General features: G+C 42.0%; 1 protein-coding gene across 1 annotated transcript; it reads right to left on the bottom strand.

Moving 5' to 3' along the window:
- Positions 1 to 2,719: 2,719 nt before the first annotated feature.
- Positions 2,720 to 26,678, bottom strand: ACTG2 (actin gamma 2, smooth muscle). The gene is made up of 9 exons (XM_074195174.1): positions 26,573 to 26,678; positions 16,115 to 16,277; positions 13,924 to 14,052; positions 12,544 to 12,654; positions 9,953 to 10,037; positions 8,190 to 8,351; positions 5,317 to 5,508; positions 3,368 to 3,549; positions 2,720 to 2,956 (listed from the first exon to the last, which is right to left on the bottom strand). The coding sequence occupies exons 2-9, from the start codon at positions 16,238 to 16,240 to the stop codon at positions 2,813 to 2,815; spliced, it is 1,131 nt and encodes a 376-aa protein (XP_074051275.1). The 5' UTR covers positions 16,241 to 16,277; positions 26,573 to 26,678; the 3' UTR covers positions 2,720 to 2,812.
- Positions 26,679 to 27,987: the final 1,309 nt, after the last annotated feature.

Below are 27,987 nucleotides of genomic sequence, written 5' to 3' on the forward strand. Positions count from 1 at the left end.
CACAATTACAAAACACTCTTCGTATAAATAAAGATCTAAATGTTGATGAAATATTATTTGCTCATCAGTAAACTGAGCCAATATAATAAAATAACAATACTACCAAAAATAATTTACTTATTCAGTGCCCTGCCAATCAAACTACCAAAGAATAACTTTACAGAACCAGCAAAAGTAATAAAATTCATCTGGAAGAATAAAAGATCAAGTATCATTGGAAAAAAATGTGAAGGAAGAAGTCTTAGTAATAGCAGATCCGAAACTGTACTACAATCTAATTATTAAAAACACCTTGATACTAGATCAGAAATAGAGTGATTGATCAATGGAACAGATTAGGTACAAAATATACAGACTCAAAAGAGCCCATTAACAGTATTCGATAAACTGAAAGATTTTAGCTATTAGAATAAGAACTTATAGTTTGACAAAAACTGCTAGGAAAACTGAAAAGTAGTCTGAAAGAATTCACACAAACCCAACATCCTCACATTTCTACTAAGATAAGTTCAAAATGGGCATGTGATTTATATATAAAGGGTGATATTGAAAATCAGCCAGAGGAACATGGAAGAAATTACCTGTCAGATCTATGGATGGGGAAGAGTTCATGACCAAATAAGACATAGAAAGGTTCTTGGGAGATAAAATGGATAATCTTGATCTGAAATGGAATATTTTATGTGTAATTAAAAAAAGTTTTGTGCAAACAAGATGAATGAAGCTAAAATTAGAAGAAAAAGGAAAAAATTGAAGCATGTTTCTCTGAAAAGGTCACATTTCTCAAATCTACAATATTAAAAAAAATTTTGGAGGGGAGGCTAGGTGGTGTAGTGGATAAAGCACCAGCCTTGGAGTCAGGAGTACCTGGGTTCAAATCCGGTCTCAGACATTTAATAATTACCTAGCTGTGTGGCCTTGGGCAAGTCACTTAACCCCATTTGCCTTGCAAAAACCTAAAAAAAAAATTTGGAGCCAAATTTATAAAAAATAGAGGCATTCCCTGATTGATAAATGGCTAAGGGATATGAGCAGTCATTTCTTAGAGGAAAAAAAATCAAAGCAATTAATTGTTATAATTTATAAAATATATATATATATATATAGTATATATAATAAGTAAATCTCTAAATCACTAATAATTAGAGAAATGCAAATTAAAACAATTCTGAAGATTGGCTAAAATGACAGAAAAGGAAAATGATGAATGCTACAGGGGACAGGGCCAAGTAGGCACACTAGGACTGTTGTCAAAACTGAGAACTAGTCTAACCACTATGAAGAACAGTTTGGAACTAGCCCCCAAAGTTATAAAATGCTTTCCCAGCAATACCATTGCTAGGGTTGTATCCCAAAGAAAGAAATGAAAGGGGAAAAAGAATCTAGTACAAAAATATTTGAAGACACTTTTTTTTTTTGTGGTGGCAAAGAAATGGGAATCAAGGGGATACCCATCATTTGGAGAATGGCTAAATAAAGTGTGGTGCATAAATATGATGGAGAACTATGTTGCCAAAAGAAATGATGATGGGGATGATTTCAGAAAAGCCCAGGAAGATTTATATAATTGGTACAAAGCAAAGTAAGCAGAACCAAAACAATTTGCACAGAAACAGCAATATAGTAAAGATAATTAACTATTCGCAGAAATAGTAACACTGATCTATACAATCTACAATTATGGAGGTCTCATGATAAAAGAAATTCTACCCACCTCCCAACAGAGAACAATCTTTACTCTACCAACTTGGCTCCAGCCACCATGTCCCTCCCCAGATGGAGAACTGACATAGAATACATATTGAAGAATATTTTTTCTCTTTCCTTTTCTTTTTTTTCCTTTCAGACTAATGTGGAAATATGCTTTATATGATTTCACACACACACACACACACACACACACATATAATATATATATGATCATATGAGTGTATATATATATATACATGTTTATGGTTGGACATGTATAAATGTATGTATTCATATATGTGTGTCTATGTGCATGTATTTGTATGTATTGTAATTCTTATCTTTTCAACATGTGGGAGGAAGGAGTTGGGGGGCAGAGCATTGGGAACTAAAATTAAAAATGAAATTGAGTTAAAAATAAATTGATGCTGACTAGGTAGAGTTTGGCAAACAACCATTAAATAGGGAACCATCAGGAATTTCTAATCCTAAATCAGAATGAGATTCCTCTTTCCAACTAATCAATGTATTATCAATGATCACTCTTGCCTGGTTCCCTGTTACTCCCTTGTGGGGAATGGGGGTAGTTCTCCTAAGAACTACATTGAATTGAAATTAATGAATATTTATTGAATAAATGCACTAGATTCAGTTGTAAGGTAGAAGACCTGCCTTCTAATCTCTGTTGATTGGCTGTGTGTTCTTAGGCAGGTTTCTTCTCTCTGGGACTCAGTAAAGGGAAGGGAACACTGAACTGGTCAGATGTTCTCTGAAACCCCTTCCAGCTCTAAGTCCAATGATCTTATGTCTTGCAGAGATTTATTTATTTTTTTTTGCAAGGCAATGGGGTTAAGTGGCTTGCCCAAGGCCACACATCTAGGTAATTATTAAGTGTCTGAGATTGGATTTGAACCCAGGTACTCCTGACTCCAGGGCTGGTACTTTATCCACTGCACCACCTAGCCGCCCCTCTCACTGACATTAAAGTTAAAGGTGTTCCATGGGGAAAGAAGAGGTCCATACAGAGAGATAAGGCTTGCGAACTTTAATGCATTGGGATCAGCAATAGAGCAGAGGGTGCAGGAGGAAGAGCAGCGCCAAGGAGGCCCAACGGACCCAATTCTTAGAAGCACTTCCGGTGGACAATGGAAGGTCCAGCCTCATCATACTCTGGTTTGCTGATCCACATCTGCTGGAAGGTGGAGAGAGAGGCCAGAATGGAGCCCCCAATCCAAACCGAATATTTGCGCTCAGGGGGAGCAATGATCTGTAAAGAACAAAAGGGAAATGTGAAGGTCAGGGCCCAAGGGAGTGGGAAAGGATATACTGATATCTCATTGGCCCTGCCAGAACCACTCCTAAGGTGTGATATTCCACCCTAAGACAATCAAGAATGTTCCTTTTAAGTATCATGGCACGCCTACCCACAAAGTTGTAGTAAGCAATCCCTTCCTCCCATACTAGCCTAGCTCTAACCCAGTTCTACTCCATTCTCACTTGGCAACAGCAAAATATTCATGGAGTAGACTTAGTGACCGGGAAGATCCTTTACTCCTGAAGCATTGATTTGGATCAGAGCTGGAGAATTAGAGGGCACAGGAAGGGCTGCCAGGGACCAAAATATAACAAATCTTTCTATGTAGTCCTTGGAACCAAGGGAGCTAGGGAGAAGACCCACCTTGATCTTCATGGTGCTGGGGGCTAGGGCTGTGATCTCCTTCTGCATTCTGTCTGCAATGCCAGGGTACATGGTGGTCCCACCAGAGAGGACATTGTTGGCGTATAAGTCCTTCCGGATGTCAATATCACATTTCATGATGGAATTGTAAGTGGTTTCATGAATGCCTGCGGACTCCATTCCTGTGGTACATGATAGCCTTTAGTTGGCACCCTTCCAATTTCTATTAAGGCCAGCACCATCCTTTCAGTCACTTAGTTTTGCAACCTCAGACTCATCCTTGACTCTTTACTCTTCCTTCCCATAATTCCCATTTGCATTCAGTTGCAAAGTCTTGTAAATTCCTTCTCTATAAAATCTCTCATATTTCTCCTGTTTCTGCTCATGTGGTTGCCAACCTAGTTCAGCTGAGAGATTTGCCATTTTTCTCTTTTTGATGACCATAACAGTCTCCTAGTCATTCTCCTTGCCTCTAGTCTTTCTTCTTGTTCAATGCAGCCTCCAAAAAGTTACCAAAATCATCTTAATGCTCAGATATACCTATGACACTTCCTTCTCAAGAATTTTCAGTGGCTCCCAATTGACTCTAGGATAAAACCACGATCCTTTAGCATTCAAGACCCTTCCAATCTCACTACAGCCTATTTCTCCAGGTTTATATATTTATTGCAGGTTTATCATTTCCCTGTAATAATTATTAGACTGTTAGCTCATCAAGGTCAGGGGCTATCTTTTTCCTTTCCTTTCCCCAGCCTTGGTACAGTACCAGGCACATAGTAGTCACTTAATAAATGTTTATTGACTGATTGACTCTATGTAATCTTGTGTTTTAACCAAAATGACCTGGTTGCTGTTTTACAAATTCCACACTCTCATTTCCATCTCTGTGGTTTTGCACATTCTGTTATCCTGCATCCCATCCCCAACCCCCAGGCCTGGAATGCACTATCTCTTTACTTCTCTATCTTAGAATGTGAGTTGTTTTCAAAGTTAATCTCAGACTCTACTGCCTTTAGGAAGTTTTCCCTGCTATCCTTAGGAATTAGTGTTCTCTCCATCTTCAAATTATTTTGTATTTGTTTATCTGCTTAGATATTGCATATGTTCCCTCCTTCCCTACCCCACACAATGAAGATAAATTCTTGGAAGGCAAGGACCCTTTCTTCATTTATTTCTATATTTCTAGGCCTATGGCAATACCTGGAAGCAAGAAGTTGCTTAATAAATACCTGTTGAATTGAATCAAAATATTGTTAGTTAATTCTAAACAAAGTTATAGCTTATCTTCCTATCTAGATTGTAAGCTTTATCAGGAGAGGGAATTTTATCTTTTTATGTTCATAGTTGGTATTCAATTAATGGCTGTAGACTGATTAAGTGATCAGTCCAGAGGACCCTCTAGTCTCAGGGATGGGGTTTTGAGTACTTTCTGTATTAAACAACTGACTTCACTCCTGAGTATTCTTTTTCTATTCCTGGGCTGGTTTTCTGAGTTAGTCTCACTCTTCTTTGGGAGATAGTCTCACTATTCTAAGATGATTGGAGCTCAAACACATTAGAAAATAGCTTATTCCAAGGTCTCTCGAAAGGAAGTTAAGCTTCTAAGCGCTTCCTCTTTGGTTCACTATCTGCTCCTTCACACAGAACTGGTGAAGTATAATTGAAGGAGCATTGGACTAGGAGTTGAGAAATTTGGGTCTACTACCACCCCCTTCTGTTTCTAAACTGTGCCACTTCTGTGGGCAAAGTCATTCCCCCTCTCTGGAAGAATGTCGGCTGAGAGGATCTATGAGACCTTTTCTGACTCTAAATCCTATAATTATAAGAGTAGAAGTTGTCTAGGCCATAGGATTGGATTCCTCTTTTCATATGTGAACATCTCAGCCTTCCTTTCTGCAACCACCCTCAATCTGTCCCCCGCAACATTTCTCCATCTTGCAGGGTCTCACCAATGAAGGAAGGCTGGAAGAGGGTTTCTGGGCAACGGAAACGCTCGTTGCCAATGGTGATGACCTGACCATCAGGTAGCTCATAGCTCTTCTCCAGGGAAGAAGAAGTGGCAGCTGTGGCCATCTCATTCTCAAAGTCCAGGGCCACATAACAAAGTTTCTCCTTGATGTCCCTTACAATCTCACGTTCAGCTGGTGGGAAAATCAAAAGGAGAGAGAACAGAGGGGTCACTTTTTTCCATTCTTCATGTTCGTTTTGGGATCTGTGGGACACTTACTCTCAGTCCCATCAATATTAAAGTCATAATGAAATTGTCTTAATCCTTCCAGATATCACTGTCATTATCACTGTCACTGCCATTTCAGATTGAAATGATTCCTACTCTCATTTGTCTTTGCCATTCTAAAAGATTAAAGTTGAGATCACCAATTAAAAAATTACAAAAACTTTCTCACTCATAATTTTAGTTTAGCTGCCCCCAAAATACTCCAGGGTAATAGACTCCTTTCACTGGTGGATATGCTAGGAGCTACTTGGGTGCTAGCCAGGGTCAAATCTACATTTATGCAGAATGGCCAGTTGTCTTTATGGCATTATTTGAAAGAAGCTAGGAAGGCACTTCTCAAAATTCTCTTCTGTCTAAGAATGAGACCTACATTTTAACTGTGACCAATGTGCTAAACTGTTTTTGCTATTCTACACTGATTTCTTTCAAGGGAGAGCTTTTATTTGGGGAAGTGACAGTAATAGTGGTAATAAAAAAAGGGAGAGAAAAAATAGCTCCAATGAAACATTAAAATATCTACAGAAGAGCAGAAGTATGCTCCTCAGGGAACACACAGAAGTAGGGCATCACTGGAATTTTCAAATAGGAAATTTCACATACTTAAAAAAATGAATCTGTACATGTTCAAGTCTCTTAGTATCATAAATAATCCAATTTTCCTGTTCTTTGTATTTGGATAAGTTCATATTTGTTGATGACTGTGAAGGTTATAGTAAGGAAAAAGAACATTTTCTAAGGCAAGAAAGTATCTGTAGTATTGATGTCTGAAATAGCATCTTTAAGGACTCTGACTTGCAGATTATGGTTCCCTCCCTTCTCAAGAGCCTCCTCAAGCTTTTTTGCAGCTTTAGTATCTTGGTGTGAGTTTATTTATCAGATTTCACCAACTGGCAGTTAGCACAGACATAAACTTGAATGGGGGAATGGGGAAGGGATGTGACCCAGATCATGAGATACTGTTCATTGAGGGCAGCTTAGAAGTCAAAATAGGGTCAAAGGGCCACTGGAGAAGAAGAGGAGCAGGGGTGTTGATCAGGAATTTCACCTACTTGAGTCAGATCTGTGATTGTTAATTTTTAGAAAAAAGTGATGAGAAAGATTTTGGAGAACATGGTTATGCATAAGAGAAGGAACCTTTAAGGGTCAATCCAAAGAGGAAAGAATCCCTACTGTAAAATAGCCCACAAAGCAAGGTTGATAAGTCTCTACTTGAAAGACTATGGTTGGGGGCAGCTAGGTGGCACAGTGGATAGAGCACTGGCCCTGGAGTCAGGAGGTCCAGAGTTCAAATCCAGCCTCAGATACTTAATTACCTAGCTGTGTGACCTTGGGCAAGCCACTTGACCCTATTGCCTTGCAAAAAAAAAAACAAACCTAAAAAAATTTAAAAAAAAAGAAAGACTAAGGTTGGGTGGGGGAATCAACTCTCCATTAAAGATTTTATTTATTTTGAGTTTGACAATTTTTCCCCAATCTTATTTCCCTCCCCCACCCCCCACAGAAAGCAATTTGTCAGTCTTTAGCATTGTTTCCATGTTGTACATTGAGGGAGCCAACTCTCACTGGAAGCAGCCCATTCATCTTTGGGACACTCCTCATTTTTAAATCAGATCAAAGACTGTACCCTCAGAATACCCCAACATTTGCTCTAGGTTCTTGTCTTCTTCTAGGTAAATTATTAAGTGTCTGAGATTGGATTTGGAATCAGTTCCTACAGAGTTGGTGCTCTATCCACTGTGCCACCTAGCCGCCCCAGTTCTTGTCTTCTTGAATGTGGCTATCTGATCCCCACCCTAGTCTTCTCTTCTTTGAGGCTTAACCTGCTCACTTCCTTCAATCATTTCTTGCATGGCATGGACTCAAGGTCTTCTGAAATCTGGTTGCCTCCCTGTGGATGCTATGTGACCTAACAATACCTTTCTTAAATCCTTGTGTCCACAAATAAATACAGGAGATCTGTTGAGAGCAGAGGATATTCATTGGATGTTTGGAATGACATCTTCCTATTCCTGAAAGCTCAGCTAGGGCAAAGGCCAAGATTGGATTAACTTTCATCGTGACCAGATCCCACTGCTGAGTCCCATTGAGCTTGTGGTTCCCAAAGACCCCTAGATTTCTTTCAGACTAACTATGTCTATCTAAAGCTCCTTCAGTCTACATGTGTGAAGTTGTTTTTCATATCTGAGTGTAAGACTTTATATTTCTCCCTTATACAAACTTGTATACATCAATGCAGAGTCAGGAGAAAAGTGGACAAAATGATCCCAAGAACATTAAAAGGAAGCCAGAATTGGAGTAACTTCGATGAACAAATCTTAGCTTAGGAGACCAGCTAATGAAATATCTATCGCTCTTCTCAATCAAGAGATGGGTGACTGGGGGGAAGAATGTCCTATATGTTGTCATATAACACAATATCAGTTTTTTCTTTTTTCGTTTTGTTACAAGGAAGAGGCCAATTTGTGGTTGGGGTAGAATAAATAACAATAATGCAAAAATAAACTTAAAAAAAAAGCAATCTTTCTATTTATCTCTCACCCTCCTAAAGAAACTCCTTGAATGCTATCTTCTCCCTTTCCCCCATACCTGTGGTCACAAAGGAGTAGCCTCTTTCTGTGAGAATCTTCATGAGGTAGTCAGTGAGATCCCTGCCAGCCAGGTCCAGACGCATTATGGCATGAGGCAGGGCATAGCCTTCATAGATGGGCACATTGTGGGTGACTCCATCTCCCGAGTCCAGGACAATGCCTGTGAATAAGGGAAATGGGGTTTAAGAAATTCTCTTCACTACTTTTCCCCCATGTATCTCCCTGGGTCTAGTCAATGTATGACTCTTGGACTTCTGACTCCTATCCTCATCTTTAGTTCCCACATCTGTAAAATGATGCTATTGCATAAGATGATCTCTGAGGTCCTAGCCAGCTCTAGAGCTCTGACATGTAGTCCACATAAATATTTTTGATATCTGGGATTCAGATGATCGGGGTTCTCCTGTCAAGTTTTTTCTTTTCAAAAATTCAAAAATTAAAAAAAATAAAAAAAAAATAAAGGACAAATGATCAGAAAGGGAGTCCGTTGTGTAATGAGAGTGAGGAGCAATAATATTAGCAAACATGGCACTTTTAAGTTTGTATCGGGCTTTTCACTTATCAGCTCACTTGACCACTGCGACAGCTTTGTGAGATGGGTGATATTACAGCCCTTTTCCAGAAAAGAAAAATTGAGACTAAGAGACATTCAGTGTCAGAGGTCATACAGTTGGTTAATTGACTGAGACAAGATATGACCTTGGGATTTTAGACTCCATCATTCTACTGTGCTATTGCAATAGTTAACAGATGGACAGCTCCTGTGCTGCACGGTGACTCCCAGAATGTAAAAATATTCAAATAGGAAAAGGTCTCGGCTTATCTGTTTGATGTTCTAGGAGAGATTTAAGAAGATCACATTGGAGGATCCCCCAGGCTGAGAAGGCAATAGTTGGGTTGCCATCTGCAGCCATGGAGCAAATGCTCCCAAATCACGACTCCATCAACATATCGTAGAGTTCCTAACACTTCCTAATAAGAATAATAACAGGAGTCTCAGTTCCTCCAATGATATGGCAATAATAACAACTCCTGTTTCTTCTATGCACCGCAGTTCCCAAAGGGCTTTCCTCAGTCCTGGGAGACAGGGGGTACCAAGTTTTCCTGTTTTCTTGGTTAGATTAGTCAGCTTCTGGAGTATGCAATCATTTCTCATTTTCTTATTAAGACCCCTAGTAGGTGCATGTCTCCCTGTGGGCCCCTCTATACTACCTCTAGTCTGACTATTCTCTTGCTTATTAGGATGACCACCAGAGGGTGAGCTGGGCTAAGGGAAGGCTATGAGAGCAACATAAACATGTCACTTAGAATTCAGAGAATCAATGAGCTGGGAAGGAACTTAAAATATATATGGCAGAAGAGGAAACTAAGACTTGGGGGTTGACCTTTATAAGTTATTTGTTAAAAAGGCAGGAGTGGGAAGAGCTAAAAGCATTGGTTAAACTTGGATGAATCACACAACTTGTATGAACTTTAACAATTGCAAAATTGACTCAAACACCATCAGGAGATCATGGCTCCCCTACTAGAGAGTAAAGCAATATCTATATCATAGATTAGGAGCAAAGAAGGGACCTCAGACGTCCCTGAGTCTGATATGTATTTAGCTGTCAAGTCTAGTCTTCCAGGCTAGGCGGGAAGAATCTCCTTAGGAGGAGCTGAGGTTCACCTCTCCCCACCCCATTAGCTGTCTTTTCTTTCCCCTTCCCCTTTCCCCCCATCCCTCAACTCCACGAGGGCAGGGAAGTCAATGCAGCTCACCGGTAGTACGTCCAGAAGCATAGAGAGACAGAACAGCTTGGATGGCGACATACATAGCAGGGACATTGAAGGTTTCAAACATGATCTGTAATGTGGACAGGAGGCAGAAAGTCAATTCAATGCCACATACATTTCTTAAATACCTACTGGGTACCTGGTGCTCTTCTTGTGGTATATATATATATGTATATATATATATATATATATATATATATATATATATACATTTGAAACCCTAAATTCCCCCTGCTCTCTAGGGGTTTATATTATCCTGGGGAGATACAAAATGGAAATAGACAACAAGGATAATGGAGAATGAAGAGGAAGTGAAGGGGGAAGAGGAGGAAGAGGAGGGGAAGAAAAGGAGAAAAATAGAAAGAAGGGGAGAGGGGCGATAAGAACACTAAGGACCAAGGGAGGTTTTGTTTAAGATGTGGCCCCCGAGTTGAGCCTTGAAGAAAGGCAAGTACGCTGAGAGGAAGAAGGGCTTTCTAGGTATGGGGAAAAGCTTAAACAAATGCACGGAGGTTGAAGATGGAACCGTGATTGTGGAGAATAGATAATTAACCAGTTTGGCTAAAGTGGAGAGTGCGTGAAGGTACTACCAAATAAGGCAAGTAGAGTGGGAGAGGATGTGGGAAAACTAAGACACTAATGCATTGTTGGTGAAGTTGTGAACTGATCCAGTCATTCTGGAGGACAATTTGAAACTAATCCCAAAGGACAATAAAACTGTGCATACTCTTTGATTCAGCAATACCAAGACTATGTCTATAGTCTAAAGAGGTCATAAGAAAGGGAAAATAATCTATATATTCAAAAATTACTATACTCTATATTACTATAAACTCTCTTTGAGGTGACAAAAGTATTGGAAATTGAGGGGATGTTCACCATTTGGTGAATGACTGAATAAATGGTGATATATGAACGTGATGGGGTACTATTGTTCTATAAGAAAACAGGAGCAGCAAAACTTCAGAAAAGTCTGGAAAGACAAACATGAACCGATGTTGAGTGAAGTGAGTAGAATCAAGAGAACACTGTACACACTGATAGCAACATTATGTGATGATTAACTATAATGGACTTGGCTCTTCACAGCAGTACAATAATCAAACATAATTCTAAAGGACTTGTGATGGAAATGCCATCGACATCCAGAGAAAGAATATTGGAATCCAAACACAAAGCATACTATTTAACATTTAAAAATTTATTTTATGCTTTATGGTGGGGTTTTTTTTGTCTTCTACAACATGACTAATATGGGGAAAATGTTTAACATAGTTATACATATATAACCTATATCAGACTACTCACTGTCAAGAGAAGGAGGGAAGGAGAAAAATATGGAACTCAAAATCTTTCAAAAAATGAATATTGAAAACTACTTTTGCATGTAGTTGGAATAATAAATAAATAAACTTATTAAAAAATTAAGGCAGGTGGAAGCCAGACAGAGGAGAGCCTTTTATGACTATTAAAGGAATTATTTTTTGTCCTATCCATCATTAAAGGTTTTTGAGAATGGGAGTGATGTGGTCATATTTATGCCTCAGAAAAATTGTATTGACAGTTGTGTGGAAGACTGAGTAAAGTTGAAGAAAGAAATCAGTTTGGAGCCTCTTACCACTACCCACTTAAGAGGTGATGAAAGCCTTCCTAAGGTGATGATTATAGAATTGAAAAGAAGGGGACAGATAGAGAAGCATGTGAGAGAAATGAGAAGTGACAAGACCTCACTGATTGACTCTGAGGAATGAGGGAGAGGAAAGATTGTGGATGATTCTATAGTTGAGAATCTGGGGGTGTGCTCACCCAAGAAGTAGGGAAGGTTCGAAGAAGTTGGGCAGATTTAGGGGGGGAGAAAATGAGTTCCATTTGGGTCATCCTGAGTTTAAGATATTTATGGGACATCCAGGAACAGATGTTGAGCATATGTTTCATGATGGATGTTGACAGCTAGGAAGAAAGACTAGAGGTGGGTATTTAGATCTGAACGCTATCTGCAAGGAGAGGAAGGATTCCCTCCAAACTTTAAGCCTGTGTGATTTCATCCATGTGGGTGAGTTCTTCCCAATGAAGATCAAAGCCCCTCCACGTCTTAGCAGGTGGCTTCATGAGTTGCTGTGGTCATCATTTTATGGCCAACTCTCTAGTGATGAGGTTTCCCAAAATTAGCTAGGCTAAACTTTTCATTTGGAAACCTACTATCACCAGGCTCAGCTCTTATTCCCATCTTAAAAGGATTTGTCACACCTTATGCTCCACTGATAAAGATTTTGGAAAAAAAATACAATGAATGTGTGTGTGTGTGTGTGTGTGTGTGTGTGTGTGTGTGTGTGTGTGTGCGCGCGCGTGTGTGTGTGTGTGTGTGTGTGTGTGTGTGTGTCCAAGAGAGGACAGAGAGAGACAGAGAGACAGAGAGAGAAACACACACACACATACACGCACACACACACACACACTCACACACTCAGACAGACAGAGAGAGAGAGAGAGAGAGAGAGAGAGAGAGAGAGAGAGACCTAGATGAGCATAAACGAGACCTAAACATTCCCCATTATTGCTCATCCTCAACCTCTTACTTGGGTCATCTTCTCCCGGTTTGCCTTGGGGTTTAGAGGGGCCTCTGTCAGCAGGGTAGGATGTTCCTCTGGTGCTACTCGCAGCTCATTGTAGAAAGAGTGATGCCATATCTAGGAGAGATGGAAGTCACTTTCAACAAGCAAGTGGACCCAAGGCAAGCTAGAGGATTCAGAGCAGAAATGCAATGATTGCTATACTCGGCCACAAGATGAACCCCAGCACCTGTTTCTGCTTTGTACAGCATATGGGGTGGGCAAGATGATTCCAACTCTGACATTCCCCCTTCTATGTTATATGGCCCTCCTATCTAAGACTTTCTTTGTTTTATGGTCATTTTGAGTTCTGCTATTCTATGTTCTGGGTTCTAAGGACTCTATCAACTCTGCTCTTCTATATGGTAGGTACTAAGTTTTCTATCAGCTCTGACTTTCTGTGTTTTAAGTCCTGTTGTCACTACCACCTCTGACATTTTATGTTCATGTCTTAAGATCTCTTCCAGTTGCGCTATTCTCTGTTCTAAGTTCTCACGTTCCTTTCAGCTCTGCCACTGGGTGCTCTCTGTTCTGGGATACATTTCAAGGATGATGTTCTATAGTCTGAGGTTCTTCTAAGCTCTCACATTCTAAACGCTAAACTCTCCTCTAGTTTTGTCTGTGTTTCCCAGTTCCTTTAACCCAGATGGTGCAGTGACTAGAGCACTGGACCTTGAGTCAGGAAAACTTGAGTTCAAATCTGACTTCAGACACTTACTTAGCTGACTGACCTTAGACTTGCCTTGGCCTGCCTCAGTTTCCTCATCTGTAAAGTGGAGATAACGGTAATATCTATGACCCTCAGAAAGGGTCATGAGAATCTTAAGAGATAATAACTCTGAAGTTGTTGGTAAAGACTTTGACACCATATAAATGTTCGACGCTGTTGTTGTTATATTTTGTATTCTAGGTTTCCTCCCAATTCTTGTTCTATGGTCGAAGGTTCCATTCAGCTCTTAAGTTTTATATTCTATGTTCTTGCTACTTCTGTGGTCTGATATTCTCTGCTTTAAGATTCTTTCCAGCTTTGACATTTTATGTTCTCAAAAGTTCTCTTAGTTCTGATATTCTAGGTTCTCAAGTGCCTCCCAATTTTACCATCTTAAAAGTCTCTGATTCTATGAGCAGGGACCAAGATTCCCAGTTTCTATTGCAGTGAAATTGGGTCTTGACTTGACTAAACTCTCCCTTTCTCATGTACTAATTTTCTTTTCTACAAAATGGGGAGAATGGAGTTTGGTGAAGAGATCCGAGGCTGGAGAGCTCCAAGTTCCTAAGAAGTAATCACAGGCTGAAAGCAACATAGTCTCATTAGAAGCCCTAAATTTGGGGGAGGGACCCCAGCACCTTCTCCATGTCGTCCCAGTTGGTGATGATGCCGTGTTCAATGGGGTACTTGAGGGTCAGGATCCCCCTCTTGCTTTGGGCCTCATCCCCGACGTAGCTGTCTTTTTGACCCATTCCTACCATCACACCCTGTAACCCAAAGAAGAGAGAGACACAGTTAGGCAAAACTGAAAAATGAGGACTTCCCCATAAGGACAACTGAATATAGAGCTTTCAGTCTATTCTAGAGGTTTAGACAAAGTCTTTTTAATGCTTCTCTAATTAATGATTCGACCCTAACTACCAGGATCATTAATTCTTTGAGGGCAGTCCTCCATGGTCCCTGGATCCCAGATCTCTATTTCTGCAGCTCATTGCTCAATACAAGGAGGAAGAGAGAAGGAGAAACTTCTCTGCACTTTGTCAAGTGATGGACCTCTCCCCCCAATAGGAGTCTGTCTTCAGACAAGTCTCAGTCCTTGGCTGGGTCCCCCATGATCTTGGCTCTGCTCCCTGAACAAAAGAACCAAGTGAATCTCTCTTAAACATGGCAACCCCAAGAATACTTGATGACAGTTCTCCTGTTTCCTCTAAGCTTCTCTTCTGGATGTTAAAGCTTCCTCTTTCATTTGACCTTTTGTGGCACCATCTGCCACTATGCATTTTATGTTCTGAGATACATTTCAAGGATGATGTTCCACAGTCTAAGATGCCCTTCTCCAGACATTGTTCAGCTTGCCAATAGCCTTTCTAAAATTATTGTGAAGGGATTTGGTTCCAAAAAATCAAAGCCTCCCCTGGTAGTCGAATTTTTGCGCTCTTAAATACGACTCTTACATCCCAGATCCTTTCTCCACTCCCTTCCAGCTAGATTGCCTAGTCGTTAGAACACCATACCTGGAGTCAGAAAGACCGGAGTTCAAATGTGATCTCAGACACTTAATTACTAACTTTGTGAACCTGAGCAAATCTCTTAACCACTATTTTTTCTCAATTTCCTTGTCTGAAAAATGGAGAGAATAGCCTCCCAGTGGGTTGTTGAAGGACCAAATCAGATAATTCTAATGTGCCTAGCATTAGTAAGTACTATATGAATGTCAGCCATTTCTAGTACTTTCATCGTCATCATCATTACTGATCCCAGTCATCCTCTGCTCAGAAATACCCACCAAAAAACCTTCGATGCTAAGAACAGACCCCAATCGATACAGTGATCCTCTTAGTCACAGAGAAGAGATTAGGAAACACTCTTTCTTTTTCATTGGAGCGGTGGAGGGCCATGAATGCAGAATATTACATATATAGTTGGATGAAGTCATTTATAGGCTGGTTTTATTTAACTGTTTTTCTTTGTTACATAGGAAGACTTAGGAAGAATGGAATTCCCTTCCATTCTAGAACTGGCTAGAATTGGCAAGGAATGTGATAGAAGAATAAATGGCATCAATACAACTTAAAAAATAGTCACTTTTTTTTTCATTGCCTATCAATCTATCAAAATAAAGTTTCAAAGCCTGTAATCCCATATTAATGCAATGACTGGGTGCCTCACCCTCACCAACCTTGTCTCATTTTTGTGTGAATTCTCATCTGCCACAGATGTCATAATTATAATAATTGAACCAAATGCTTCCTCTGTTCTATATGCTCTTTAATTCATGTCTTCCCAAACCTGATGCTATCGGATAAGAGAGGTTTTACCCAATACTGTAAACAAAGTATCAGAGGTAAGGCCTCCAGTTTCAGCTCTGGCATGAACATTGTTGTGATCATGAACAAGTAAATTTTCTCTTAGCCTCAGTTTCATCCTCAATAAAATTAAAATGTTGGACTACATAGCCCAGAAGGGTTTGACTTGCCCAGGGTCGCACAGCTAGTAAGTCTGAAGCCACTTTTGAACTCAGGAAGATGAGTCTTCCTGACTCCAAGTCTGGTACTCTGAACACTATGGCATCACCTAGCTATTCATAGCACAGGGAACTCCATCTATCAGTGTAGGTTGGCATCTTCTCATGGATTTGCCCAGATTATGGAGAGGTTAAGTGGTTTACAAAGGATCTCAGCCTGTTTCAATTTAGGATTCCCTGATTCCAAGACTGGTTGCCTAGTATTAGTTAATGGGAGGAAGAAGAAATGGGATTTTCCCTTACCCCTCCACCATCTACTATGTAGATACTCCAAAGCAGTGACAGACCAATACCCGAAAACTAACCTGATGTCTCGGACGACCCACAATGGAAGGGAAAACTGCCCGAGGTGCATCATCCCCAGCAAAACCAGCCTTGCAGAGTCCAGATCCATTGTCACACACGAGTGCGGTGGTCTCTTCGTCACACATGGTGGGACTGGCTAGGCAGCTCAGTGGGCAGGAGCACCTAGGAGAGTACCAGAGAGAGCCATGTCAGAACATTCCAGTCCAAAGCCCCAAATCTCAGGCAGTGCATAAAGTTGTGACCTCTTGTTCTCATTTCCCCATTATATCGGGTTCCCTGCAGTCAGGGAACTCTGTCCAATGTTCAGAGGAAGAGGGTCATACCTGGGGAGAATAGGCCCGGAGTCAGGCCTCTGAGACCCCAGAGCATTCAACATTTCTATTCCACAAAAACAATAAGATATAAAGATAATGCTTGTTCCACCTTACCATCTAATAGAGTATAAGCTCTTTGGCTGCAGAGATAGTTTCATTTTGTTTTGTTTCGTTTCATTTCCTTCCTTCCTTCCTCCCTCCCTCCCTCCCTCCCTTCTTCCTTCCTTCCTTCCTTCCTTCCTTCCTTCCTTCCTTCCTTCCTTCCTTCCTTCCTTTCTTTTTTTGTGAGGCAGTGAGGTGGCTATTGTCAAAGAGCTGGACTGGAACTCAGGACGATCTGAGTTCAAATCCTGCCACAGACACTTTCCAGTTGTGCCACTCTGGGCAAATAATTGAACTTCTCTCAGTCTCATTTTTTTCATTATAGAACTTCTCTGGAAGGGTTTAGTATCAAATCAGATAATCCAGTTGAACAGTTTTACAGATCTTAAAATGCTTTATCAGTGGTAGCCATTATAAGTCTGTTATAGCTAGCACGGGCATATGGAAAGGGTTTGCCAAAATACCGCTGAAGATATGCAAGAGAGAATCCTGGCCATTATGGGGTACAGGAAAGAAAGGACAGAGGATATCTCAACCAGTTTCATATAGTATATTCTCTTTCAAGTTAACTCCTGATTGAAAATGTTCTCACAAATATATGGATTCAAAACAAATCCCTCCCCCAGAAGAATATAAACCCCCTGTCATTTTTATCTTCATAGATAAATACATACAGAAAATGAATACACAATGATTGAGGTGGGGTCTGGGGTTTGAGGGGGCACCAAAAATAACTAATGGAATCAGATAAGTAAAAAGTATGTCTTACACTGAGTCTTGAAGGTACCTTGGATTTCCAAGAGGCCGAGATAGGGAGAAAGAGAATTCTAGGCATTGGGCAGTCCATGCAAAGACATGACAATGAGAGAGGAACTGTCATGAAACAGTCTTTATCTATGACATGGTTAGATGAGATCATGGTATCATGGGTCTAGAATTGGAATGGGTCTTAGAGACCAGGTGAGAGGCAGGAGACCTGTTTTGGAGAACCCAGACTGACCCTTTTAGAAAAGCATTGCGGCATAATGGATGGCAAACCAAACTGGAGTCAGGAAAACCTACATTTGAAATCTGTCTTGAGAGTCTTACTAGCTATAAGTGCCAATCCTGTCATTCTCCAGGCCTCACTTTTATCATCTGTAAAATGGATGTACTAATAATACCTGCTACAAAACATCATGAAGCTGTTTTGTGCAGGTTGAAGAACTAAGGGCCTTTTTAGCTTACTCATAAAAAAAGGGAAAAAAATTAGTTTGGGAGGAGAAGACCCTCAGGGATTTTGAATGATAGTCTCTGTAAAGGTACTTTCTGACACCCTGAGGAATTGGGTTTAAATTTTGGCTCCACCTTTGACCAGTTACACAACTTTGACCAAAGCATCTCAACTCCCTCCCCTTAGTTTCTGTAGGGGTTATTAACTGGTCAAGAGTCACCTAGAGATCTTGACCTAATACAACTGAGTTTGTGCGATTAGGTAATTGAATGTTATCCCCCACACCCCCGTGCCAATTGGGGTTCATCAGCATATCATGCGTCGTACGATATGGGGTGGGGGGATAATATTAGGGACGTGTCATAGAATGGGTGGACCTCTTAGATTATAACAAACTCCGAGAGCCTGTGATAATCCAAAAGGGAGGGGAAAGAGCTTCTGAAGACTATAAATTACCTGATGTTCAAAGGCTACCTCATGCAGGATTTGTGAATAAAATCTACAATTTTCTCTCAAAAAATGGGGTTAGACTCAGTCTCTAGTGTCCCTTCTAATTGTAAAGGTGATAAAGGTTGGTGATCCCTCAAGTCTGATTTTTTCATTAGCAGCTTCCTTTCTTTCACACACTGAAGTCACCCTCCCCCAAAGCACACTCAGACCCTTCTGGTATTTGCTCTGCCTGATCCCTCCCCATCTCTTTCCATTTAAACTCCAACCTATCCTACATTCCAATGTTTGTCCCAGGAAACCTCCCCTAAACCTGACGTGGGAAGGAAATTCTTTCTTTTCCATACTCTTAGAGAAGCTGATGTTTTTCTCGAAGCCCTCCAACTGCAACATTTGGTAAACCTCTACTTTGCACAAGTCATTCTTCTGGAGGCTGGTGATAAAGATTTTAAAAACTGTCCCTGCCCTCTAGAAGCTTAGGGTCTAATAGGGAAGGGAGGGCAGAGATAAGAGTGTACAGATTAGAGGCAGGTTGGTGTAGTGACAAAAGTAACTAACTTTTCTGTTGTTTATCTTTTCATTTGAGTTATCACAACTGGTGAGTGAGTAATTAAAACCTTCCTCTCATTGATTTTATAATTTTTTTGATAAATTATTTGATTTTGCCTTTATAAATTTAATTGCTACATTTCTGAATGTTTAAAAGTTCAAGATTCATATTTTCTCATTATCAATGTTAACTTTTTTCATGTCGATACGGTTTTGGGTTTTTTTGGCTAAGTAATGGGGTTAAGTGACTTACCCAAGGTAACGCAGCTAGATAAATATTAAGTGTCTGAGGCCAAATTTGAACTCAGGTCCTCCTGACTCTAGGGTTGGTGCTCTATCCACTGTGCCACCTAGCCGCCCCCAAGTCTTGATACTTTTTAGCTATAATTAAACTTTGTCACATGTCTCCTCAATTCAACTCCAGACGTTGCAGCTGTTAACATTAGATATATTTCCTATAGTTGACAATTTACTGAGTTGGTTAAGTCTCTGGTGCCTCATATACATTTAATAAATATTCGATGGATTTACTTGAACTGTTTAACCTAAAGTCAGAGAATCTGGGCTTGATTGTGTCATTGCAGCTATTTAATTATGACTTGGGGCAAATCACTCAGTTTCCTCCTCTGTAAAATGAAGGGGCTTGAAGATCCCTTCCACCTCTGCATCCTATGAGCTAAGTTAAAATGGGAAGAAGAAAAGAAGAAACCAGATCAAAGAGCTCTGAAAAGTGAGCAGGGTAAAGACATTTTTAGCTGGAGAAATTAATCATATTCTGCCTGATGTCATATCTACTTGTCTTCCTGACTTTCCCTTCCTTAAGAGCAGGCAAACTCAGAGCATCGAGGCTTGAGGGTGGGGTAGACTTTAGGACATGGAATATTAGAGCTGGGAGGACCTTAGTATATGGCATAGCAAATGTCAGAGCTGGAGGAGGCATTAGATCATAGAATATGGAATGTTAGTGCTAGAAAAGTCCTTAGGGGGGATAATATTAGTGTAAAAGGGCCTTAAATTAGGGAAGGTCACTGCTAGAAGGAAGCACAGAGGTCATTTAGGTCAATCTCCATTTATAAATGAAGATGTGAGTTTATTGAGTTAAGATAGCAAAAAAGGAGAATGCACAACCTACAAAGAATTAGAAAATATTGCATCCTGGGGAATTTTTGTCCTTCTAACTCCATTTGTGAATATCCTAATGGTCCAGGAAATTATAACCAACAGGAAGCTTAGGGAAGTGAATTCTGGGAATTCTTTCTCCTCTTTTTCCCATCACAGTGCCAAAAAGATCATCGGCCCTTTTGGGGTCCAAATGATGCCTTATCAACAGGAACCCTCAGTGCTGGGTCCAAGTGAGGGGAGGAGAAAGGTGCCAGAATTTGTTCCAGCGAGCTCTTCTCTAGCTGAATCATTTCTTGGGTCGTTTCAGGGACACATAGACAAGAGGGGTTAACCAGGCTACAGTAATTACAGGAATAATAACAACAAAGACGACCTTAATGATATTTTAAAATACACAACAGAAAGGCCCAAAAGGATAAGGAAGAAAAGAGGGCGCTTTGCTACCCTGTTCAAGATTGCATACTCATTTCATAAATTGTGAACAATTCGGGATGTACTCATAGCTAGGTAGCATAGTGGATAACAGTATGCAACATTTTATATGGAGCGGTACAGTTTCCAAAGAGCTGATTGTGGTATCTCAGTTGCCCTGCAGTCCGCAACACATGGTTTCAGATCCTGCCTCTGATACTTACTCGATCTTCCATTCTGGACAATTGACAATCTCTCCCAGCCTCAGTTTCCTTGTCTGCAAAATGGGGATAAGAGCACCTACCTCACAGGGTAATTGTAAAGATCAAATGAAATAATGTCTGCAAACCTCTTTGTGAACCATAAAACGTTATAGAAATGCTATCTATTGTTGCTGTTATTGCAAAAGGGCTTTTAAAAGATGTTTTTTATGGTTGCTGAATTAATTATTTTGAATAGTAAAACTATAATGAACCAGCCAATGGAAAGATTTGAACTAGATGACCATTTTTGGTCCCTTCTACCTAGAAAGTTCTGTAATTCTAGCCGAAAGTGGTGGATCAAGGGAAGGCAGAGAAAGGGAATGACTGGCAAGACACCAACCTCTTCAAGAGGCCCATGAGTGAATGAAATCCATAAATCTCCCACTCGTTGCTTTGGAGAAACACAGTGTTTCATTTGGATCTCTCTGATGCTCCCAAGAGACGTCCAGTAGCTGGCAGCTGGCTTGGCGAATGGTCCCCGGGTTGCTCCCTTGTTTACCTTTCTTGTAAAGTAAATGTCCTTGTCACCTTATGGTGATATTCCCCTATTTAACTTTGGCTGGCTGAGAGCAGGGAAGAGATCCAGAGGAAAATTGGGGCTCATGAGGAGTGATTTTTAAGTAGCTGAGATCCAAACGGGTTCTAGAAACTCTCACTTAGTTTGAAGGACTATATTTGTAGAGCTAAATGGTTAACTCTCCAATCTTTTGAAATTTGTTCAATTGAGACCTTAGACCTGGAGATCTTAGAAGCCATCAAATCCCATCTTACAACAATGTTTGCCTTCATTCTTGAGGAAGACTATGACGTCAGGGAAGTGATGCCATGACAAGTACATGAATTGGATCTGAGTGGGGGATGGGGGGGAGGCTGCGCTAAGTCACCAGACTGACATTGTCCTCCAGGCCAGCTGGGTCCAGTGGCCACATATGGATCAAGATACCTGGAGATGACCCTGGATGCAAGGCAATCAAGATTAAGTGACTTGCCCAAGGTCACACAGTGAGTAAGTGGCAAGCGTCTTGAGGCTGGAATCAAACTCTTGTCCTCCTGACTCCAAGGCCAATGCTCTAGTCATTCATTGTACCACCCAGCTGCCCAAATTACTTTAACTGACTTTGCCGTGACTTGGATTAGAACTGAGGTGCTGAGGTCACAACGCAGAGTCTTCATTTTATACTATCACAGCATGCCACTAGGCTGGCTAATGCACCCAATTTACAGATGAGATAATGGAGACACACGGTGGACGATTTGCCCAGGGTCACATGGGCAACATTAGAGGAAAAATTTGAACCCGGATTTTCTTTTTCTAAATCAGAGCTTGTTCCATTGCCTTTGTCTTGTGAGCAGTCCTAGGAGGTAGGGGCAACTCATCTCCATTTTGCATGTAAGGAAACTGAGGCTTTTGGAGGTTAAGTGACTGTCCATTGTTGCACATCTAATGTGTCAGATAGAGGATTTGTACCTAACAGAGACTGGCACAATCTCCACTTCAGGTTGCCTCCTACTTACCATACTCTGACACGTGTAGCCTACATAGTCACCTAGAGATAGTCTCTGCACCTTGTAGCTCTCAGACCCTTTGTTTACTTTGCAGAAAACGACTTTTTTAGACTTCTAGATTTGGTCCTAGAAGATGTCCATCAATTCCCTCTTCTTCTGGCTCAGAAAATTGAGGGAAAGGACTTGCCCACAGTTGGCCTTACAAAAAGGATTGGCCTGAGGAAGATGATAGCCTTGTTTTGATTGACCCCAGAGAGCAAAACCAGGATCAAGAGGGAAGTTGTGGAGAGGCAGATGGAGGATCAGGGTCTGGGAACATTTCTGAACATGTAGAAGGAGCTGTCCAAAAGTGACCGGTCTGGATGATATCAGCCTGTGGGCTCCTCCTCACGTGGACATCTTTAGGGCAAGGCTAAAGGCTGCTTTGTTGGCTGGCTTTGTGTGGATTGTTTTCTAAAAGGGCCGGATTGCATGAGATCCACGAGATTCCTTCCACTTAGAAGTGGCTGTGATTCTGGGACCTCTCTCCCTGACTCAGTGCATGACAGGTCCAGGAGCGCCCCCTCTTTGGGCTTCAAATTCTTAATCTATAAACTGAGGGAGCTAGGCCAAGGGATCTTTGTGGCCCCAGGCAGCTTGAGAGCTGGTGAACCTAGAACCTCAAAGGCCTCATCTATAAACTGGAAGGTCAGGAAACTTGCAAGTTCTTTTTCAAAGGAAGTGACCTTAAAGCGTTTTAGTGAAAAGAATCCTGGGCTCTGATGTGGCCTAGACTGCTGATTCTAGAGCCAGGGGAGCCTGGGTTTGTGTCACAGACAGTGGCTAGACTGATGGTTCTAGAGCCAGGGGAACCTGGCCTTGGGTCCTGGACAGTGACCAGACTGCAGGTTCTAGAGCCAGGAGCCTGGTTAGAATCCAATTGCTGATGTTTACCAGCTGTGTGACAACGGGCAAGAGTCTCATCCCCTCAGATTCTTAGTTTTTTCCTGAGTAAAGGGGGAGAGCAGTTCTCTTCATTGGCCTTCCCTCCCAGGATAAGTGTGAGCATCAAATCAGATAAGGAATGCAAAGAACTTTTTAATTTTTAATTATTTTAGGTTTTTTTTTTTTTTGCAAGGCAATGGGGTTAAGTGGCTTGCCCAAGGCCACACAGCTAGGTCATTATTAAGTGTCTGAGGTCGGATTTGAACTCAGGTCCTCCTGACTCCAAGGCCGGTGCTCTATCCACCTAGCCACCCCCTGTAAAGAGCTTTGTAAGCTTCATGGCTTCTAGAGATGAATTCTGTTTTTGTTATTATCATCTCAAGGCTCTTTCCAGTCCTAACAAGTGGCCAATTTGTAAGTCTGAGGGGTACCTGCAGGCTGAGGGGGTAAAGGATAGGTTGGGTGGGGAGGCTGCATTTATAATTTCATTGGTGCATGGGGATTACCAGACCAGGAAACTCCCCACCCCCAATGCAGGTCTGCATTTTCTCTGTAGAATCTCATTTTAGACTAGTTACCTAGATTACTGAGGGTGAGGGCACAGATTCAGTCTTTGCCAGGGGAGGCTTTGAGGACAGACCTAACTTTGGTTCAGCCCTGGGCTCTATTGCCTCCCCCAGGTCTAAAACATACCAGTGAACAGAAAGGGTCTAGTCTTTTCTCCCCTTGCCCATCTTCTCGATGGTCCTAAATCTTTCGGGGACCAATTGGAATCATTTATCCCCCCACAGCCAAGAGGAAATCCAAGGGCAGGGGGCAGGAGGTTAGCATTCCAGTCTGAGACAAACAGAAAACCAGCTTCTGGAAGAGAGGAGAACAGAAGCCCAGCCTTTCCCAAACATGGAAATCTTGTTCCTGCAAGATATTATCTAGACAGGATATTTCCTCTGAAGTCCCACATACCATCAGCTATGAACTCATTCAGAACAATTTGCATGTCAGACATACATGGAGATGAATTATGGGATTTGGTGAAGCCAACAGCCTGCAGAAACTATGAACCCTTTCTCAGAAGACCTTTCAAATATATTAACTAAAATTCAAGGAATTACAAAAGGAAATAAATGACATTGAAATCCATTTGTTAAAATATTTTTTTAAAACGTTCCCAGATCTCAGATTAAGAACTCCTGACTCTAGTCTGACCTCTTCATTTTACAGATGAGGAAACTGAGGCTTGAAGAGACCAGAAAAGAGAAGTGGCTTGCTCAAGGTCACACAGGGACTAGATGGAGTAGAATCTGAATCCCTGTCTACTGATTCCACATGGTGTCCTTTCCACTGTGCCTTAGGATCTTCATTGCATTGCCATTCAGGGACCAGAAAGTCTAGAGACCTGCAGAGCCAGGGTAGGAGGAAAAGAAGGAGGCTCTCCATGCTATCCCATGGCCCCACTTTATGAGGGAGCCTTGAATCATGCCATGGTCCCATCATCTTTCCTCATGCCTCAATACCCACTGATGAGTTTTGTTCTCCTTGTTCAGTAGCTTTCGGTCCCATCTAACTCTTTGTGACCCTATTTGGGATTTTCCTGGCAATGATCCTGGAGTGGTTTGATATTTCCTTCTTCAGCTCATTTAACAGACAAGGAAGCTGAAGAGACAGAGTGAAGCAATTTTCCCAGGGTCACCAAGCTAGCGAGGGTTTGAGGTTAAATTTGAACCCAGGACTCCCTGATTCCAGGCCCTGCACACTCTTCATTGCCACTCCGCTAATGAGAAGGGTACTGAAAGCCTTCTGCTATGCCCAATCAGTCAGTCTTGAGTTCAAATACTGCCTCTGATAGCTGCTAGCTGGCTGACCTTGATGTTAAAGTCTCAGTTTCCTCATCTCCCGTGCATGCTAATTGCTTTGCCACCTTTCACATAAATGTCCTCTGGCTGTCTTGTTCTAGCCTCAGACTCTTGCCACTCACTAGCAGTGTGACCTTGGGCAAGTCACTTAATCCCACTTGCCTCACATCCAGGCCATCTCTAGTCGCCCTGATTCCCATCTGGCAACTCCAGAGGATGACTCCAGAGGAGAAAGAGAGGCTGGTGACTTAGTACAGTATCCCCTCACTCAAATCTGATTGTCTTGACATCACATCACCTCCCTGACATCATGGTCTTTTTGGAGAATGGACAAATAAGCAAAAATAAAAAGATGAGCCCCTTCATTGTTATACCTATCAGGGGCAGCAATGCATGGTGAAGATCTGACTGTCACCACTGCCACCTCTGACCTGACCTCTGTCTCCATGACCCAAGGCAAGTCACTTGACCCCTCAGCACCCCCCGAAAACTCTCTATGCTGCTTTGGCTTGATGGAGGGAGTTTTCTCACTGGAATTCTCTGCACCAGTGAAGTCACAGGTCCAGGACAAATAGTTAGCCCATGGGATTTACTTAGCTGGAAGGAACCCCAGAAGTCATTGCCTCCAGGCTCCTCATTTCCAGATGAAGAAACTGAGGCCCAAAGAGGAGAGAGGACTGTATAGCGAATAAGTATCCAAGGTGGAGTCAAACCTGGATCGTATTGACTCAAGGGCAGAGTTCTTTCTGTTCACTATACCAATGCCTCAACTACCCCAACCCTCTCATTTTGTAGATGAAGAAACTGAGGTACAGAGAGAAGGCAATTTCAAAGCTAGGACTAAATCCAGTGTTCCTTCCAAGAACATCTTCCAAATGGGCCAGCCCTTTTTCCTCTCCCTACTGTCTAATATGGTTTTCCTTGAGAATGATGGGGTTTAGAACTGGACAGGAGAGCATCCCAGAAGCACTCAGCTTGGTGGTGAATTAGTGGAGAGGTCCTTGGACAACGCAACCATTCAGTACTGCCCAGTGAAGGGGACCCCACCATCTGGCAGGAAGAGACCCTCTTTTTGTTACAGGTCACCAAGGAAGTTAAAAGCAGAGCCAGGCTTGAATTCCAAGTCCTCTGAGATGCCTGGGCTCTCCCTTTGCTTAGTCTGTTCCCAGCAGCAGGGCTCCATCCCAGTTTGAGGTGGCTAGCTGAGACCTCCCAACTTAGATTAGTGAGCAAGGCCTTGGAAAGGTAGCTGTCCACAGCACCCACAGCAATGCCTGCCACCTCGCAGGCACTTAATAAATGGTTATTGACTGGCTGACTGATTCCAAGTTACAAGGAGGATCTGGTACTGGGGAAAGAATGATCTGGGTTCCCATATCATCTCTGCCCCTTGGGCAAAACACTCCACTTCTTGGGGCCTCAGTCTCCTCATGGATAAAGTGAGGAGACTGGACTAGATGCCTCTGAGGTTTCTCTTTTCCTCCTTCACTCTAAATTCATAATGCCTTTGGGGATTTGAGGTCCAAGGACCTGGATTGAAGTCTTGGTCACTAAGTGACTTGTCCAAAGGTCCAAGGTCACTGCAGGACCTTGGACAAGTCCCTGGAGGTCCCTGATCCTGTCATCAAAGATCTAGTGTCACCAACTCCAACAGCCCAACCAAACCCCTCTCCTCTTCTTCCTCCCTCTTCCTCTTCTTCCCTCCTCAGTTCCAGAGGCCCCCCAACAGGCTGAAGTAGAGAAAGCTACTCACCAAGGTTGCAGGAATTCCTGGCTTCAGGGCCCTGGGTCTGGTGTGTCTTTGGTATAAATACCAGAGCAATATAAAACTTCTAGGGCGGACCTTCTCCAAGCAGATCCCCTAAAAGGGAGAACTTAGGGTGTGTTGGCAGGATTGCCATATAAGGCACTTTATTTCAATATATTGACCTGGGGAGGGGATGGAGAGGAGTTGGGTGAATTACTCCTTTAAAAATGTATGCAAAAGAACTAGGGGGGTGGGGGCAAGCCTTTGGGTGTTACTAGCTCTGATTCTTTCCAGTTCTGCTTTCATAAACAAGCCTTGCACAAGTCCTTATAAGTTGCCGTTTGCAAGGACCCAGAGGCATCTCCGAGTTACTGGAAGAGAAAGCTACCAAGAATGGCAGTCTGTTGCAGCCTCCCTTCTACTGCCCTCAGGGCTCAGCACCTGCAGTGCCCTCACCCACCCCAATCTGGACCTGCCCCTGTGGCAGCTGGAGCTGGGGGCTGGGGGAGGAGAAGAGGCTTCCCCAAAGAGGGGGGAGAAGGAGTGCTGGCCTCCATGGCCATGATCCCCAGGGACCAGACAGCTCCAAGCCTGGGGAGGGCCAGAACAGCCTCTGGGTTGTACTTGGTCATCCTGGGAGAGACATTCATAGAGTCTTCCTCACCCATATTTCTTAGAGATCTTCAGTCATCATCAGTATTCATAAATCATAGTGACCCAAAGTCACAGATGGAGTGCTGGAGGAGAGCTCCAGAACCACAGCACTCCTCTTACAGATGACCAAACTGAGACCCAGGGAAGTGAAGTGACTTGCTCAAGTACATATAAATAGCAAGGATGAGAATCAATGACTATGCCGTGTTGAGGTGCAGTGGATAGAGAACTGGCCTTGGAGTCAGGAGGATAGGAGTTCAAATCTGACCTCAGACACTTGACTAGCTGTGTGACTTTGGGCAAGTCACTTAACCCTGATTGCCTCACCTCCAGGGCCATTTCCAGTCATTCTGGTTGATCTCCAGCCCCTGGACCCAGATGAGTCTGGAGGAGAAAGCAAGGCTGGTGACTTAGCACAGCCCCCTCACTCCAATCCAATCCAATTCATCCAGTCACCTCCATGATGTCATGGCCTTCTTTGAAAATGAAGGACATGGGAGTGATGACCAACCTTGATGGATTTGCTCATTCTATCAATGCAATAATCAGGAACAATTTTGGGGTATCTGTGATGGAGAATACCATCTGTATCCAGAGAAACAATCATGGAGTTTGAACAAAGACCAAAGACTATGACCTTCAATTTAGGGAAAAAACCCATTATCTTACTATGTAATTCTGCTATCTCATACTTTATTTTTCATCCTTAAGAATATGATTTCTCTGTCATCACATTCAACTGAGATCAATGTATACCATGGAAACAT

The sequence above is a fragment of the Macrotis lagotis genome, chromosome 1 (assembly GCF_037893015.1).
Source record: "Macrotis lagotis isolate mMagLag1 chromosome 1, bilby.v1.9.chrom.fasta, whole genome shotgun sequence".
NCBI lineage: Eukaryota > Metazoa > Chordata > Mammalia > Peramelemorphia > Peramelidae > Macrotis > Macrotis lagotis.